Source organism: Gordionus sp. m RMFG-2023, chromosome 1 (assembly GCF_954871325.1).
Source record: "Gordionus sp. m RMFG-2023 chromosome 1, tfGorSpeb1-WG-v2, whole genome shotgun sequence".
In the NCBI taxonomy this organism is placed as follows: domain Eukaryota; kingdom Metazoa; phylum Nematomorpha; class Gordioida; order Chordodea; family Parachordodidae; genus Gordionus; species Gordionus sp. m RMFG-2023.
In genome coordinates, this window is record NC_088775.1 from 44,814,949 (window position 1) to 44,834,017 (window position 19,069).

Sequence of the window (19,069 nt, forward strand, 5' to 3'; positions counted from 1 at the left end):
ACTAATTCCTATCAATTTCGACGTCCAAGACAAGCCAATTCTCCTGCTTGTCAACAGATTTCCAATTCATTTAAAAACTAAATCTAGTATATACATATACAAATATTTATTTCTTAACAAATAACAATATATAATATAACACGATATATTTATTTGTATAATAATAGTAATTAAGCTTCAATGATTGAATCTTGTGTAATCTTGTTAAAACTTCAAAACTGGTTTACGGTAATTGGAAGGGAGATTTAACCGGATTTTAATTTCGTCAATCATTTTATATCGGGGAACACTTATCTATTATATTAGATAATATATTAAGATAAAAATCGGTTTAATAACCCGATGTGACCTAGTAATTAGGTGTTAAAAATAAAAATATAATTAAACGACAAATATTCATTCTGAATTTCATACAAAATTTGCCAATAGAAGATGTTTTTAAATAAACTAGTAAACCGGCATATACTTTATATATAAAAAAGGGAGTAGTTATTATTTTATACTAAAATGAATGATAGGTTTTCCCATTCAAATTTTATAAATTTGTAAGAATAGAAATGAGGAGGCTATGAAGGATGTTGGGTATTATTAAAAAAAATAGATTAATACTATCAGCAAGAAAGTTAGCATAATTATAGATAAGAAGGAAGACCCAAGTCAAAATAATAACACTGGAGAGAAAGGAAAGGGATAAACAAATAAGTTTGATAAAAGTGTTGGGATAAGATAAATGGACAGATGTGTAAAAGGCTGATCACTTGAATAAATCAAAATAAAAAAGGATCATTAAAAATAATTCTAAATTTATCGCATGCATTTTTTTACAAATGACTTATAGATGTTTGAGACTATGCCCCAAAGCCAAAAAATTCAAATCTCGATTAGACTAATTTTTATTTCTTTCTACAGTTTAATTTATACTTCCGTTCTAGACAAGATATCCCTAAGCGTCACGATTCCTTCTTTAAGCTCGGTCTCTCCAATAATGACGGCCAGAGGAATATTGTAATCTTCGCAAAACTGGAATTGTGACAGGATCTTGGAATTTTCTTTCATTGGATGTTCAGCCTAAGTGTTTATAATAGGTATATATTATCTAGTCAAAAATCAGGTCCCATTTTATTGGTCAGAAAAACCTTTTCTTTCAAAATATTATATAATATAGAATGTTAGAGCCCATTTTGCATTCACTTTTTAATAATTAGATTATATTTGTATATATCCTCTGTAAAAGATCCTTCTAATAGAATTTAGCAATTGCTATATTTTTTTAATTTTGTCGCAATGATAAAAAATTATTTTAAAATATTTTCTTAAATAGTGTAAATTCGTCCTATCTTTTTATAAGTATTTATTCTTGAAAATTATATTTAAAAAAATTTGCTAAATTTTAAATGGCGATTTTCAAAAAACAAAATTTGCAAACGTGCATAAATATATAAACATTAAAACAAATTTAATGCTCAGCCGCCCTTATTTTTTCCATATATTCATTTTAAAAAATTTTTTATGTAATTATTTTAGGGAATTTTTTGCAGCCCAATAAATTATATTATTAAGTAAATATGATATAAAAGCAAAAATATATAAATTTTGATTATCTAGAAGTTTATTCATTATTATAAAACATTACAAAATTAAAATATGTTTGGTTACTTTCAATGTATAACTATTAATGTTAAAATTTTTATAAACAAAAGAAAAATAAGGCCAAGCTTTTAAAAAAAATTCTTTCAGCTATTATACTATTATTTATCATATTACAGTGTTGTGATGATTTAATGAAACATATTGACGATTAAATTTAAACCCATTTAATTATTTTTGCAAAGATTATAATTTTATATGGATGGGTTTTAATTTAATCGTCAATATGTTTCATTAAATCATCACAACACTGTAGAGTAGTGATAATGATGATTATATATGAAAACAAATTGGTTTCTTTTTAGAGAACAAATCTTAATAAGAAAGATATTTTTTATATGATAGAACCCTGCAAATTATTCAGTCTGAGCCCGGCCTAAAATATTTTTTAATTTTTAGGCCCAATCCCGATTCTCTATTTTTATTAAGCCCAGTCCAAAAAATTTAATTAAACGCATTTTTTATAAATATAAATGAAGTAAAAATCAGCAATTTTTTGTCCTTATCAGAGATGAATTTTAATTATCATTTTATTTTGATAAAACAAAAGAAAATCATTTTCTATGTTATTTTTTTAGAATTTTTCAAACGCGGACCCTTTCCGATTTTTAAAGCCTAAATTCGGAATATTTTTAAATTTAATGTCCAGAACCCGAATCAGGGCTATAAACTATGGAGGAAATTCATGCCATGGCTTAATTTTAAGAAAGGAGAAAATAATTTTTTATGAAGATATGCTTAATAATTCTAATGAGCAATAAACTCTGATGAGCAATAAATTCTTAAACAATTTCTACATATAAAAACCTTGTTTATAAAATATAATCCACCACTGCCATCCACATCTATTTGAGTGTTCATCCATTAAAAACATACGGGGAATCATTAGCAATCAAGAACCAAGGATCCCAAGAAAAAAATACAAAATGAATTCTTTATTTCCATGAAAAAAGAAGTTATTAAAACTATGGAAGATAAAATTTTTATTGTTGAAATAAAATATTATGTAGTTATTATATTTATTATCGATAAAAAAAAGTTTCTCTGATAACCATCTTTTTTACGCTTAACCCTGTGTTCACATTTAGCGTGGTTTCACAAGGAAGTATACAAAATATGCTATAAATATAATAATTTTACATTCATTTTGTATACTTGGCCATGACGCGATAACTGTGAATGCAGGGTAAGGCTAAAAAAATTAGGAAGGTAGCCGACACTGAGCACTAATATCTTCTGGTATAGGTAGTATAGCAAAGCAATCAATCGAAATCGTTTACTATTTCCAGATTTGTTACCTTAATTATTAGGTAAACTATTCATATAATTTATAAAAAGCAAAATATTTGGAAATAGATCATATTCACCTTTATATTAAGGTGCGCGGGGGGGGGGGGGGGTTAATATAATGGCAATCACTTTATGTTGGCCAATTTAGGATAGCTTTATAAAACAGTATTATATAATTATGATACGTTGATGCCAGCATTCCAAAGTTCTATGCATAATTTGACTCTTTCCGGCAGTAAATTTTTCTGAGCTGACATGACATATACATCAGTGGCTTTTGTTCGGATCTTCAATTTTTGATCCTGCGATCAATATATAAATATATTAAGGATGAAAAGTAAAATATATCATGTTAAAATAAAATATTTAAAAATTGAATTTTTCTTTCTATACTTTTCTAACTTTACAAAGTTGGGTTTTTATCCAGTCAAATAAGATGGGTCAATTGATTAGTCAAATATAAATAAATATTTTTAAGGTAATATTAAGAGTGATATTTATATAATTATCATGCAATATATTTGATGGGTTTATGCCAACCCCTAACTCGGTTCCATTTTATAGTGAACATGAAATTAGGGCAGTGTATAATAATAAAATTAAGCAATTAAATAAAACTTATAAGCAAAAGTTTTCATTTGAAAACAAAAATTAATAATTATTAATATAAACAAAAAATAATTTATTTAAATACATTTTATTAAAAAAAAATCATCAATTAAAATTGTGACTTAAATCAATTTGATTTTTTATTGTAATATGATAGTGACCTCTACCAGATTCAAACAAATAATTACAAATAGTAAGATTATGCAATTAGAAAGAGATGAAATAATAGGGGTCTTTTATTTAGAGGTGAAAATATGATTACTAAAAATCGCATGTCTCTAAAATATGAAGCAATAAAAATTAATTCCTGAAAGATTTATAATTTTAAAAATAGTTGCTTCTTTAATATTTAAATTTTATTTTTTTTTGTTTATCTGTAAATATCTGAAAAAATTAGTTATTTTTAAATCGAATTATTCGTTATTCTTATTATAATTATATTATTTGCTAATATATTATTAGATTCACACAAAAACGAAATCGGCTTTCTTCACTTTGCTCATTAAGAAAGGTTACCAATAATTTACGAGTACTACCTAGTTTGGCCTCATCTTCTAAAAAAAGCTTTTATATTTGCGTAAAACTCAACTATAATAATTGAGCCTCTAGAAAATCGTATTCGATTTATAAATTTCGAATCGAATAAACCAACTTGTTGCTGAGAATTGAATCTTCTGATCGAGTTAACAGTTTTCCACATTTTTATTTGTTAAATATGCTATACTAATTTAACTATGAAATTTTATTAGATCAACAAAGATATCATGCTGATCTCCATCTTAAGTTCTTGGTTTCAAGCTTTATAAAATTCTATTTGTAAAGTGCTCATTTTAAAAATCGATTAAATATTAATAATTGTGATTAGAGGTCAAAGTTATCATTAGGAAATTATTTGCCAGGTCTTTTGGCCCAGCTCATCAAATACTTTTGATAAGATGTTCGGCCTGGCCCATCATAATTTTTTTGTGAAGGAAAGAAAAAAAATCGTCCAATTTTAAACTAAAAAATTCGCGAAATTTAGACCTAGTACGTAAAAATATTTTACACAAGTTTTAGGCCCAGTTCATAAAAATATTTTACACAAGTTCCTAGTCCAACCCAAAAATCAATTTGATCACCACGGGCCGATCTTTAATTGTGACCACATAACATATTCTTAAATTTATTTTTATATATCTTATTAATCAGGATAGAAAAATCTTTTGTTTTATATTTTTGTATTTAAAAAAATTATTTTAATTGCAAATTTAATTTATATAAATAAACATATTTATTCATAAAAAACATTCACGGAGTATTTATTTGGCCATTATAAGCTAGCAAATCCTTATAGCCAAATGGCAATATTTGATTGGCTAAATTGCCCAATCATCAACCTTGTCTTTAATGTTTCCTTTTATATTCTTTTTTAAAAAAAAATTACTTTGATAGTTCGCTCTAATATAGCAAAAATACGTTCCAGTCCCAAGCTAAACCCAATGCAAGGCACTTTCTTGTGTTTAGAATCCAAAAGCCCTACTAAGTCGTCATATCTTCCACCTCCTGCTATGCTCCCAACCTCACCAACGCTATTCGACCCTAATAAATAATTAATTTAATATATATAATCACAAATAAAATCATGAAGCTGGCCTAAGCATCAATAAAATATACGCCTAGCCCATAGCCCTAAAAATATATTTACAAGGGGGACATCACTATTCACATCGTATTTTGTAATAAAAAGAATAAATAGACAAACATTATTAAATAATCAAGTTATTGCTGAATGTATATGCATAAAATTAAAATAGAGAATAAAATAAATATATTGAGTTTGAGATTTCTTCCTTATAAATTTTTTTTTTAAATTAGGGTTGTGGGCTGCAATGATCAGGGCGTAGATATAAAAATCTTTTGCCACTAAATTTCTGGTGATGAGCCCCAAAAAATGAAGTATGCAAGTCTCTAATCACAAGCATGTGTCGTCCAGAAATGGTGTTTCAATTTTTTTATATTAAATAAAGAAAAGGTCACCCAAAATAGTCTCCATCATCGAAGTTGCATTCTTTAACAAGAGGTATATAATAGTTGATATAAAAATAATATTTTTGCTATGGTATAGTTCTGTTCTCTTTAAAGGACCTGAGAAAATAGTCTTAAGCTATTAAAGGTGCTCATATAAAAGGTTTGGAAGTATTTTTAAAAAAAGATATGGATGCATGTTGCTAAATCATATACTTTATATAAGAAAATCATAATGACATTTAATGGAATGGGAGAGGGACATTTTAAAAGTATGATATGAAGGAAAAAAAGACAGCACTGATTAAATATAAAATTGTAAAAAAAAATTTAAAACCCAACTCATTCAAAAGATAGCAAAGCATTCATTATAAAGTTGATAAAATCCCCCTAGCATTCAATATAAAAATTCTCAAATAATTAAGATTACTATTGTTATATATGTATTTTTTTAATAGTAAAAATTAATATTATTTTATAGAGTCATCGTTGTTAAAATTTATTTTATTGAGTATTTTTTTTATTATTAATATATTTATATTTATTTTAATAATTTCTAAAAATATAAAAACCCAAAAAAAGGGAAAAAATGATTATAAAACTTTTTTTAAAAAATTAATTTTGACATTTACTGTTATAATATTTTTTTTGATTTGTGAAATAAAATAAATAGAATAGCGGAAAAATTCTATTAAAGAAAATAATAAATTTGTGGAAAAATTCAAATAGAGAAGTATACAAAACACCAAATTGCTATAAGAAATTATATATACATATATATAAACATAAAATTGGTTACTGTGACCATAGCGAATTGAACGCTAGAACCTGGTAGTTAAAGAAACTTATTAATAAAAAGAACGGTTTGATTTAAAATAAAAAACTTTGTGGCTGTGTGGTATATAAAAGAACTTTGTGGCTGTGTGGTATTTGTCGCTGTGTGGTATATAAAATTTTGTGGCGTTGTGGTATAGGTATATAAAACTTTGTGGCTGTGTGGTGTATAAAAAAAACTTTGTGTGGTATATAAAACCTTGGGATTAAAAACATTTGTAGTAAGTAAACGTTAAAACTTTATATATATATTTGACTTTACAGTGAATCAAACGCTAAAACTTTATTTAGTCAGTATATATATGTATATGTGCTATTCATGGTCTTAATTATTTCCAACCTCTTAACTTTACAAATAATCAAGATTTTTATTTTAAAAGTTATTGTTAATTTCTTATAATAAAAATGAAAAGTTTAAAATTAATGAAATACTGGGAAATTCAATATAACATTTTTGGAGCGCTGATAATTTTAGGTAGTTTATTATTTGGAAGAAGAATTAAAAGTAGAAATGTAAGGATTAAGGGTCAGACATTGACCATTGAGGGTTATAATGATGAAGATGCGATGGGCAAGGTAACCTGGTTACATGTACAAGAATTGATCAAGGATGGACCGATAGCAATATGGGAGAGTTAAATAGAAATGAGAGAATTGATAACACGAAAAAAGGGGACAATTATAGTAGGCCTAGACAATCAGTTGGGAGAGTCATATAGATGGCCAAGAGAAAATTCATAAGGAAGGGGAATGGAAATGAGAACAAGTTTTAATTCCCGAGGGAAAATTTAAATTGGTATAATTGTGGAAAACGAGGCCATATGGTAAGAGATTGTCAAGAAACCAAAAGCTTCGGGTGTGGAAAATATGGACATATAGCCCCGTATTGTCCGGGAAAACGTGATAAATTACGATGTGCATGTTGTGGAGGATTCGGTCACAATAGAGAGAACTGCAATGTTAGTAATTTCAATACCATAGGTGGTTCGTAAAGAGACATGGGACAAATTGTGCCAAATGTTAGGATTATTGAGAGTAGGAAAAATAAGGAGATAGGAATACCTTATTTTACGGAGAATAAAGATCTGAATATCATTTGCTTTCGATGCCACAGGACATGTGGCGAGAGTGTGAGTACTTGTGACTATATGATAGTGAAAATCAGACCACAGAAGTTGAGAGGCAGCGGTTGGAAAAAATTGGGAAGTTTAATAATAAAGATTAGATGGAAAAATTGAAATGCATAAATATGATACAAGAAGAGATAGTACTTGATCCGTGTTCTAGGGTGTGGATAAATATGGAAATATGGTATCCATGTTGTTTGATACCGGAGCGGCCATCTCTGTAATGAGTTATGAGAAGTATAAGAGTATTTGGGTGGAGGAAATGATTAAACGTGAATACATCAAGATCCGGCAGTTGGACTGATCAGAGGTGGCTGTAATGGGAAGAGTGAAATTAGAGGTAATGTTGGAGGATAGAAGGGAGATACTGGATTTATAGATAATAAACCGAAGAGTAGAGGCGGTATTGGGATGGGACTGGATCACTAGAATAGGGCCAGATTGTAGTTTTTGGGGTGAATTCGCATGGTGGGGTACATTTTTACCCATTAAGAGAGGAGAATATAGATATGAAGTATTGGTATGGGAAAAATTTCCAGGAATTTAGATCTTTTTGATGGAAGAAATGGGGAGAGAAGAAGGTGGAAGGTATTGTAGGGGAGAAATCGGGAGAAATTCTATGAGAGAAATCGGGGGGAATTTTAGGGGAGAAATCGGGGGAAATTCCATGAGAGAAATCGGGGGAAATTTTATGAGAAATAGGGATTTTAGAGGAAAGGGAAATTTTAAGGATTGTCGTGACTTTAGAAGAAAGAAAGAAAGAAAGGGATAAAACTGAAGAAAAGGAAGAAATTCATGATCGGAAAGAGTTGGAAGTGAAGTTGGATGAAATGCCAAATGGGGGAACCGTATTGCCAAAAGGATGAGCTTGAGGAAATGATGGTATGGAACAAGGAAATACAAAAGGAATATGTAACCAAGGAATAGAAATGAAGGAAAAAGAGACGAGACGACAGGAAGACGAGTAATTTAGAAATAAGGAGATAGAATTGGAATAATCAAAGTGTACAAGAGGGAGTGAGAAAATTGGTATAATTATAAAAAAAATTGAAAGTTTGGGATGTCTCAGAGATTACGAAGTGGATACCAAATTAAAGGAGGGACATGTGCCAAAATTTTGTGCGTTGCGACGAATACCGATTGAATGGCGAAATGAAGTAAATAAGGAATTGGATCAATGGGTGCAGAAAGGTATTATAGGTCCTGTAGAATATAGTGAGTGGGCGACACCAATAGTGCCGGCGAAGAAGGCCAATGGAAAGCTCCGTTTATGTGCAGATTTTCGGGTCACGCTAAACCCGTGAGTAGTGGAGGTCAAATATCAGTTGCCGAAAATTGAAGAAATACACGTGACAAGAAAAATGGGAGAAGAAAATAAAAACAAGTTTTGGTGCAGAATTTGACGCTGAGTTCGAATCCGTTCTCCAAATTATCCCTACACGTCAAGTTTTAAAAATATTACAGTATAAAGACAACTTTTCGAAATTTCAAAAATGGTACAATTTAGGTCTTTATACGGATATATTTTAAAAAGTATCGAATAAAAATCCCTGAAAATTGGTGATAGTGTTAAACGTATATTTCTTTATAAATTTACTAATTTTTTATCGATTGGTTTTTGAGAAAAATGGTAAAGAATTTCGTTTTGGGGGTCTTAGGTTTTCAATTTAAATTACTATCAAAACTATTAACTTTAAAAGATAAATTTTATATAATTTTGCTTCAAATATGCTCAAGATTATATATTAATTCTAATTATGTTTCAAAAGTACTCCATGCCATGAAAATTCAACCAAAATCTATAAATTAAAAAAGTCGGTACAGATATTTTCGAATTTGTACACTTTTATTGAATTTTCTCTGCATAAAGCATTTTTAAAGCAAAATTAAAGTAATATTTATCTTTTTTAGTTGTATTTAGTAATGTTTTATGCATTTATGATCAATTTATACCAAAATCAGATATCTGTACCCACTTTTTTTAATTTGTACTCTTTTTGAATTGAGCATTTTTGAAGCAAAATTCATTTAAAATGCAATAATTGGTAATTTTTTCATATTTTTTATTAATATTTATCTTTTTTAGATGTATTTAAGAATATTTGTTTTTTTAATCAATTTATATTAAAATATATGATTTTCCAATGAAGTACCTTGAACCCGTAGTATGGGCAATAAATAATAATGCCAAATAACGAGTAGGAAGAAAGGAGAAGAATTATTTTTTTTCGCGCTTAATTTTTCATAAACATTTAATTTCTTTCATTCATTTTTTTTTAAATTGGATTTTAAATATTATTCAAATTCCCTCCTTATATAATATTCTACAAAAAATTAATGCCGAGGTCCCCTTGTTTAAAGTGTGTCTCTAAATTTTGTTACATCGCTATATATTGCCTGCACAAAAATGTCCAATTCCTCCAATCATTCAAAGGATTTATGAAAATTATTACAATATTCCACTCTGCGATTAGGATAAACCATTTGCCCCTAATTACATAAAAACATGTTATAATTCTTTTAATTCATGGGTAAATGGAAAACGGTCATATTTGCCTTATTCGAAACCTGCATTTTGGCATGTAGACAGAAATCATTCGTGGGATTGTTATTTTTGCTCGATTAGTACATTTGGGTTTAACAAAAAAATAAGAAGAAAATTAGTTATCCTGAAATTTCGTCAGTTGTTTATCCGGTAAAATACAATATGCATACAACAGTTCCTTTTTTTAATAGTTCGCAGCTGGAAAAATTACGTTGATGACAATATTGATCTTGAGTATCATCCCGAAGAGGATTCGCCATTTATGTCACAAGAGCAACTAAATGACATAACGAGAAATTTACAACTTTCAAAAAGAAAGTCCGAATTTATAGCCTCAAGGTTTAATGATTTTAAAATTTTAAAAAATGGAGTTCGAACTTCATACCGATTCCGTGGAGCATCGTTTAAAAATTTATTCTCTTACGAAAATTTTTTATACTATTCCAACAATATAGGTCAACTTTTTTTACAACTTAATATTGAATTGGTGCCCGATGAATGGCGCTTGTTCATCGATTCAAGCAAAAACAGCTTGAAAGCAGTTTTGCTTCATAACGGAAATTCTAAGCCATCAATTCCCATAGCCTATTCCAACCAGTTAAATGAATCATATGAAAATATGAAATATTTATTGTCAAAAATAAATTATTCCATTTACGAATTTAAGATATGCTGCGATCTCAAAATGATCGCAATCCTGATGAAAGTAAAATATGAGATAGGTTAGCTTAGCATAATATATTTATTTAAATATGAGAAATATAACTATTTCATTTAAAATAAATTGTTTGGGAATCGTACCGTGTGCAGTGTGGCGAAGAGAACGAAAGCCACAATAAATAAATATATTAAATGTAAGCTATATTAAAAAAGATTTTATAAAGGTAAATTTAAAAAATATTGTTTAAAAATTGAGTAAGGATTTTATAAAAAAGAATGTTTAATAATAATAAGGAGGTTTGCTGCAAAAATTAAGATATTTTTTTAGTTGTAGGGATCATTAGAACCGAAGTTATAAACCTTCAAAAAGTGCTAAAAATGACCTTTTTGGCCACTTTAACCTAGAATAAATAAAACTGACGTACTAGAAAAAAACTGACAGCGGATTTAGAATATGCATAAAAAACTGTCTTAAAACATGTTTATTTTATTTTCCCCCAAAAAATCAAGTCGAAATTTGTCACACAGTGATATTAGCTAATTTGAAGAATAGTGTATATTTTTCAAAGGTGGATTTTCGAATGCCTACTTGCAATTAAGAGTGAAGCCTGAGGTACGAAAGCTATTGACTATTATAGTCCGAGGGTTTGTAAATTACCGTTTGGATTTAGTGTGTCGGCTCCATTTTTCAACGGACGATGGCAGCTGTTTTTCAGGGTCTAGAAGGAGTGTTTTATTACATAGATGATGTCTTAGTGATGGGAGAAACTCTTGAGCAACATGAGGGAAGATTAAAAGAGATATTTAAAAGAATCAGAAATAAAGGATTACGGACGAGCGCTGAGAAAAGTGTGCTAGGAGTGTCGGAAGTCGTATATTTGGGTCATAAAATCACTGAAAAGGAAGTGAGGCCGATAGAGAAAAACATGACTGGGATTGCGAGTATGCAGATATCGGATAATAAAGTGGAAGTGCAGGCTTTTCTTGGAATGGTAAACTATTATCATCGATTTGTAGAGGGTTTTGAATAGATAGCAGCATCTTTATATAAATTATAAAAGAAAGGAGAAAAATTTGTGTGGCAAGATGAACAGGAGGATGCTTTTGAAGAGCTGAAATGTAAAATCGGAAGGGAACCAGTTTTAGTGTGTTTTAATAAACGATTTGGAAGTGATATGCTTTGAATAGGGGTGTGGGTGGAGCATTGTTGCATTGCATAGACAAGCGAAAGGTGAATTGGCTATTTTTGGCTAAAAAAAGAAAATACGAGGGTCTACCTATGACACCATGAAAGGACAATAATTATACCTGGAATGAGGTTGAAATGCGACGTTGGTTTTAAATTAATGAGGGCATGTTATATATGTATTTCTTTAGTCGTAAAATTTATATTATTTTATTGAGTCATCATTGTATAAATTTATTTTATAGTCATCGTTTTTAAAATTTATTTTATTGAGTCATCGTTGTAAAGTAATATATATTTTTTTGATTATTAATAAATTTAGATTAATTTTAATAATTTCAAAAAATATAAAAACCCCCAAAAAAGAGAAAAAATGATTATAAACTTTTTTTTTAAATTAATTAATTTTGACAATTACTGTTATATTTTTTTTTGATTTGTGAAATAAAATAAATACAATCGTGGAAAAATTCAAATAAAGAAAATAATAAATTTGTGGAAAAATTCAAAAAGAGAAAATATACAAAACACCAAATTGCTATAAGAAATTATATAACATATATATATATATAAACATAAAATCTATTAAAAATTGAGCAATTTTCAAATATATTTTTATTCCAAATTTTATAATTTACCTACTGAAATTAGGGAAAAAAAAAGACCAGAAAAGGTAATATGAAGGAAAATAAAATATTCTGATTATATCTTATATAAAATAATAAGAGTATTATAGTTGCTCAATTAAGATAGTGTTATATATCCTTTTTGGGCCAAAATCCAGTTAAAATTATGTTTAAGGAGGGGATTCCAAAAATCAATTTTAATTTGTTCTTTAAAATTATAAATATTAATCCATATATAATTTTAAAAATTAATCGGCATGGTTAAAATGTCATATCAAAAAATTATTTTTAAAAAAGTTTAAACCCTAATTCATAATATAGTAATTTAAATTATGGCAAGTCATTTTCTTTCTTCTTTCTCGTAAACATAACCATCATAATTTTTCGGAATCCTTAAATATAATGATGTTAATTACCAGATAGAACAGCCTCGAAGATGAGTCCCGTATAATAATCTAATCCCCTAGCAAGACTAAGATCTATGATTACCTTTGAAAAAAAAGAGAAAAGAAATTTAGTAGGATAGGCTAAATAAATTTGAGAAATTAGTGATATTAGTTTAATATAATCTCTCTATTCTTTTTATTATTCTTTTGGTCATTAATTGCTTCCAATTAATAATTCTTTCATTCCTGTTATATATTTTTTTCTTCCCCTTCCTTTTTAATCACATCTTCTTTTTCGTTTCTATATTGACCATGTCAGAATTAGTCAGTCATATCATTTTTTTTTACTAAAAAATTTGAAATAAATTTATTAAAAAAAATATGGCTAAGAATACCTAACATGGTTCAAAATAGAAGATTAAAATGGGCAATAAATCATACACTGTAAAGTAAAAAAAAATCAGAATGTCATTTTGAATAATGGGAAGTATTTCCAAAATTTAAGAGGGCCAATTGCAGAATGTTACAAAACCAAAAAGAAAAACTATTTTATAGTAACTAGAATATAAAGGATGGCACCTAAGAAAACCAAGGGGTGAATAAATTGAAAATTTTTAGTAAGGTATTTAAAGATAAAAAATGGTGATCTTGAAGAAATAGAAGTGTCCACTTTAATCATAATATATAAGGACTAATATACATGAGAGGATATATCATAGAGTTGACAATATTTCATGAGCTGGTCAAGTTCTTGTAAGGCTCTTTGACTGGATTGGCAACAGTTAAGTTGTGGCACTAAAAAGAGCTGTTCCACTAATTCTTCCCTTCCTAAGAAAATAAAAAGAGAAATGTGTTTTTATATGAATTAGGTTACAATCATCTTACTAATTATTAAAAAATTTAAAATCTTCTTCCTTGCTTCCTATATTTTTTACCTTTCATCTCCAAATAATGTTTCATTTTATCAACTATGGCTGGATCTATCTCCTTAATCTCTATAAGTTCTTTCCTAATTTCTTCCCATGGTGATTTATCTAGCTTGTCAATTGAACTACAAGTTGTTTGAAACTTATGAGCAGGTAGGTCACAAGCCAGCCTGAGCAAGTTTTCCAGCAATTGTCGATGGTTAACTTTTATAATCAATTTGGCACCAGTTTGAAGATCATTAATGGAGCCTAATTTGATATACAAATGTATAATAAAAATTTATTAACGTGAAAGATAGACTAAAATAACAAAAGGACTAACCTGGCTTCCATAGTTATAAATAATTAATTTTTAAACACATGTTTAAATAACAATCTGCCAGAGGTGCACCAATATCAATATGATGGCATAGGTCGGCAGTGATGGGGGTAAATAGTTTTATTTGAACTGATACCAGTGGCCAACACTCAAAAAAGAAAACTAACCTTCTTTAAAAATTTTTAGCCAATAAGCTATAAATTTTAAAAAACATATTCATATTCTAAACCAAAAAAAAGAAGATACTGTTAATTTGTTTCTATTTCTTTTCCTAAATTTCTTTTATAAATTTAATAATTTTAAAAAATAAGAATAATGATGAATTATATGTTTGCTTTTCAATAAGTATACTACATTTTTATTTTGCAACAGAAATTGACTGGTAAAATGTTGTGTTTGTATCAATGGTACTGAATTCATGATGTAACTCTGTACAAATATTCTAGTACAATCATTAGAAAATAGTAGAATTAATCTCTGCTCTCTCTTGAAATTTTAAAATAAAAATGAGGCTCAGGTAAACCAACACACCACATATGCGAGGTCTGGGTATAATTTGTAGTTAAGTTTCTGATAAATAATTGATTAAAATTGCAGGAAAATATAACATAAAATTTTATATGCACTTCAGGTAAATCAAAATAAATTAGATATGTTTTACATTTAATTTAATATTTTTACTTTTTTAAATAAATAAATCATAATTGACTAAAAAATCTGAACCCAATCTGGACTAAGGTTCAGGATATAATCAGGTTCAGCTTCATAATCCTAAATATTTTTAAGTAAAGGTTTGATTATGCAAAAAAGAGTCACCAACCCTGGTTTGGTTCAGAAAGTTATCCAAAATAAGCTATAGAAAAGATGAAATAATATGACAACTTTTATGTTGATTTCAAAAAGTGTGGAGTATATAAAATCTCACCTAATCACTTTAAAAATTAATTTATTGTACATAATAAAATTTGATGGCAATTTTTAAAAAAATAGGATTTAATGCTTTGTTTATTACATCATTTTTAATTTAATAAAGATATTATAATGACTATTTTATTTTAAAAATTTACATTAGGTTTTGGGGGTTGCGAATGTTAAAATCAATCATTATTATTGTTTATACTTTGAGCCAAATCTTCAGGCAAACCAAACAATCCCAAATCCTTACATAACTCATAGACAAGCCTTAAGCATTCAACTTCTGGTAGGGTGCTGTCAGCAGCTATGGGGGATTTAACAGCTGATTTTGAAATTTCCTGAACATTGAGGCAAGCAATATCAAAATCACATTGGTAAAACTCTCTGAGTCTCCCTTTGGTGAAGGAAGGATTATCTCTCCTGTAAACCTTTCCTATATGATACCTGTAATTTAAACATATGTAATGAGGTTGGTTTATTCATGTCATGAGCATTCACTAACTTTTAATATGCTTAACAATATTAATATTATCTATAATAAATTTATAAGGGTTTCTATGATACAAAATAAATTATCTATATTTATTATAATTATTCAAGTCCAATAAAATAGAAAAAGTTATTTTAGAGTAGAGCCAATACATCAGAATTTAAAGATTTTTTTTTAAAAAAAATATTTTAAAATAAAATAATGCTTGTTTTTTGGGGAACTTGTAGTACTATATCCATTTTTATAGAATGAACTTTCTTGATCTTTTTATTTTTGATCATATATACTTATCATATATAAATTTTGTATATATTATGTATAAAAAGATTAAAATAAAAAATTTGGAATGGTCAACATAAGGTAATAATACCATTAATTTATTAATAAATGAGACAAGAAATTTGACTTTAATTCTACATAAATATGATAGTAAAAATAATTTTTTATAAGCAAAAATATAAACTATAACCAAATATATAAAATAGTCTAATCTATTTAACCTTTTAAAAAATCCAGAACCAGTCTTTAAATGTTTTGCATTCATGGCAATAAACCTAGCAAAAGGAACTGTTAAATCATATCTTAAAGATAATAGTTCTCCACCCTGATCTTCCAAATTATATATTAATTTCCCCCCATCTTCCCCATATTTCCCAGTTAAAGTTTCTCGTAATTCAAATATAGGAGTGTCAATAGACTCTGCTCCATATCTTTCAAAGCAAGATGCAACTACATTCAGCACCTTTTTCCTAATTGACATTTGAAATGGATCATAATCGCGTGTTCCCTATTAAATAAGTAATATTTTATATATTTAAAAATAAATATAAACTTTTGCAGTTTTTAGTTGAATCTTCCCACCAGTATTTAATGGATTTTGTATTAACTTATTAAACACAGGTATTTTTTTATTTAAATTCATATCTAGTTTTTCATCTATTATAAAACCCAAAGTTTCTTCATTTGATATTTTAAGCATTTCCAAATTTTGCATTATCTAAAATTTTTGAATAATTGTAAATAATAAATTATATATTTTACTGATGCCTTAACCCGTAAATAAGTAACAAAATTTCGCTGAAATAAATTATTAATCATACAATATACGCGTTTAACCGATTTTCAAAAATTGCTGAATTGTTTTATAATATTGCAAACTTTATCGTTTTTATTTATGAATATAAAAACCTCTATGAATAAATTTTTGGAAATTAAACTCTATTTTATAATATGAGAAATCAGAATCAATAAACAGGAATTTATATGATTCTGAATGATATTTGTAGAGTTAGTGGGCTCGGTCATAGTTGGTCGTAGAATAGTTGGGACTTGCCATTTTAGCTCATTATTTACTAGTTATGCGAAATTTTGGCGTAGCCCTGATTGATTCATATAGGGATTTTTAAAAAAAAAATTTGAGGGTTTCGCCCCCAAACACCATTTAGCCTTCGGTTGTGTCCTTAAAAAATATTATATAATAATTATTTTTCTGTAGTTAGATCATCTTTGTTAAAGCTGGCTGAACAATTGAAAATACTAATTCTAAAATTTACCAATATTTTTTGCTTTATTAGTGTCTAATTAATCAGCCAGCCTAAATTGGCTGTGATTGCTACTAATGCCCGTGATATTTAGTGAAAAACACAATGTCACACCCTCGTTTATTTATTCCCAAAACTGATATACCATTATATTTAAAAGATGTGTTTAATTCTTCCATTTTTTATAATAATTTTTATTTACTTGAGATAAACTACTATGGTAATATTTTATATTAATAATTTAAATATTTTTATTGATATCTTAAGGAGTAACAATGAAGAGGATAAATAAACTAAGCCATATTTTTAAATATCTATATCATTCAAATTAATTTTAGCTGAATTCTGCAAATGAAAAATATTAGCCCAGCCCAATTTTTAAAATCCAAGAAGACCTATTTATTAACAAGAAGACCTACTTACCTAAGTTTATAAAATTGAAAGAGTTAAATATGCACAACACAATCTCCTATAGCAAACAATTCAAATTGAAAAACTAAAAAAAATTATAGGTTTATAAATGCAATAAATATATTTTGATTATGCTCATTAATTGTAACCATATTTAATATGAAAAATTTAAATAAAAAAGGTTCATAAAAATACATTCACTAGTTTTAAATGGTACAATTTTTTGATATATTTTGACATAAAATTTATTTTTAGTTTTACAATCTGAAAATTAAAAAATAATTTGAACCCAAGTTTTTTTTAAAAAACACCCTAATATTTAATCAAAGAATATTAATTTATAAAATTTTAATTGCCATATACTAATCTCAAACACTCTAGTTTTTTTTAATAAATAAGAATTAAAAACAATTTTTTATATTTAATCTGGTTTCTTACATTTTAAGCCTCCACTTCTAAGGCTTTAATTTGCATTTTCTATTCAAATTAGATATTTACATTTAATAAATATGACCAATAGTCAAAACTGATAATTAACCTTCTAAAATTTAATAATAATTATTCTAACTGATAAGAAAATTTTTCTTTACTTTTCATAAAATAATTTAAAATGATAGATACAAAAAAAACTTAATCCTTTATAGCATAAAGGGGGGGGGGAGGCTATACATACTCCAGTTGTATAAAAAATGTTATTACCTATTTTTTGCATGGATCTTTTAGCTTAATATTTGTAGGTAAAGTATGCAAAATAATTTTTAATTTTGTTTGATTATTCAGCCCTTATAATGGTTATTTGGAACTTGGGAGGGATTACATAGACCTCACCTAATCATACCCATTATGTGGGTTTTTTACGATTTGAAGAGTTAAACAATAAAAAATTTTTAATAAACTGTTATTGAAATAAATTGATAATATATTATTTACATGATAAAAATAGGCTACAACAAATATAACCTTTATGCACAAATACAATTAATTGACTAGATACAACTTTTTATTAAAATATAAAAAATTTCTTAGGCATTTATGTTAATAAATGAATCTATAATGTATTATTTACAGGATATAACTACACTATAATGATAATTTATATTTCTTATATAGATACAACCAATAAATTTTTCAGTATTAATAAATAATGGAAGAAATAAAAGCCATTTGTCATTTTAAAAAACGAAGATGTTTGTTTGAAGCAATGTAGTCGCACATGAAATCTCAATATCTGTGACCCATGTACCATTGCAACCCATTTTGTTTTCCACAATGTAATCCATTGTGTTATCCCCTATGAATCCGCTAAAGAAGTTGATATGTTTTTCTTGAAACATAAAAGATATCAGAACAGTCCTGATCATTTCATGGTGTTGCTCATCATTGCTGATTTCCTTGCTAAGGCATCTATAATAATATTTAGATAAGATTCTAAGTTGTTATTAATAAAATACCTGAAAAAACAGTTTCCATCACTTATAATTGGATCAACCTTATCAGGCTCCCCCTAGCTTAATGATTTCTGATTTTGAGTATTTTGTGACACAATCAAAGTC

At 27.4% G+C, this 19,069-nt stretch overlaps 1 protein-coding gene across 1 annotated transcript; it reads right to left on the reverse strand.

Moving 5' to 3' along the window:
- Window positions 1–147: 147 nt before the first annotated feature.
- On the reverse strand, window positions 148–16,670 carry LOC135922991 (histidine--tRNA ligase-like). The gene is made up of 11 exons (XM_065457566.1): window positions 16,606–16,670; window positions 16,397–16,561; window positions 16,065–16,351; window positions 15,280–15,518; window positions 13,850–14,089; window positions 13,615–13,742; window positions 12,945–13,017; window positions 4,970–5,124; window positions 3,123–3,239; window positions 922–1,068; window positions 148–294 (listed from the first exon to the last, which is right to left on the reverse strand). The coding sequence occupies exons 1-11, from the start codon at window positions 16,660–16,662 to the stop codon at window positions 205–207; spliced, it is 1,698 nt and encodes a 565-aa protein (XP_065313638.1). The 5' UTR covers window positions 16,663–16,670; the 3' UTR covers window positions 148–204.
- Window positions 16,671–19,069: the final 2,399 nt, after the last annotated feature.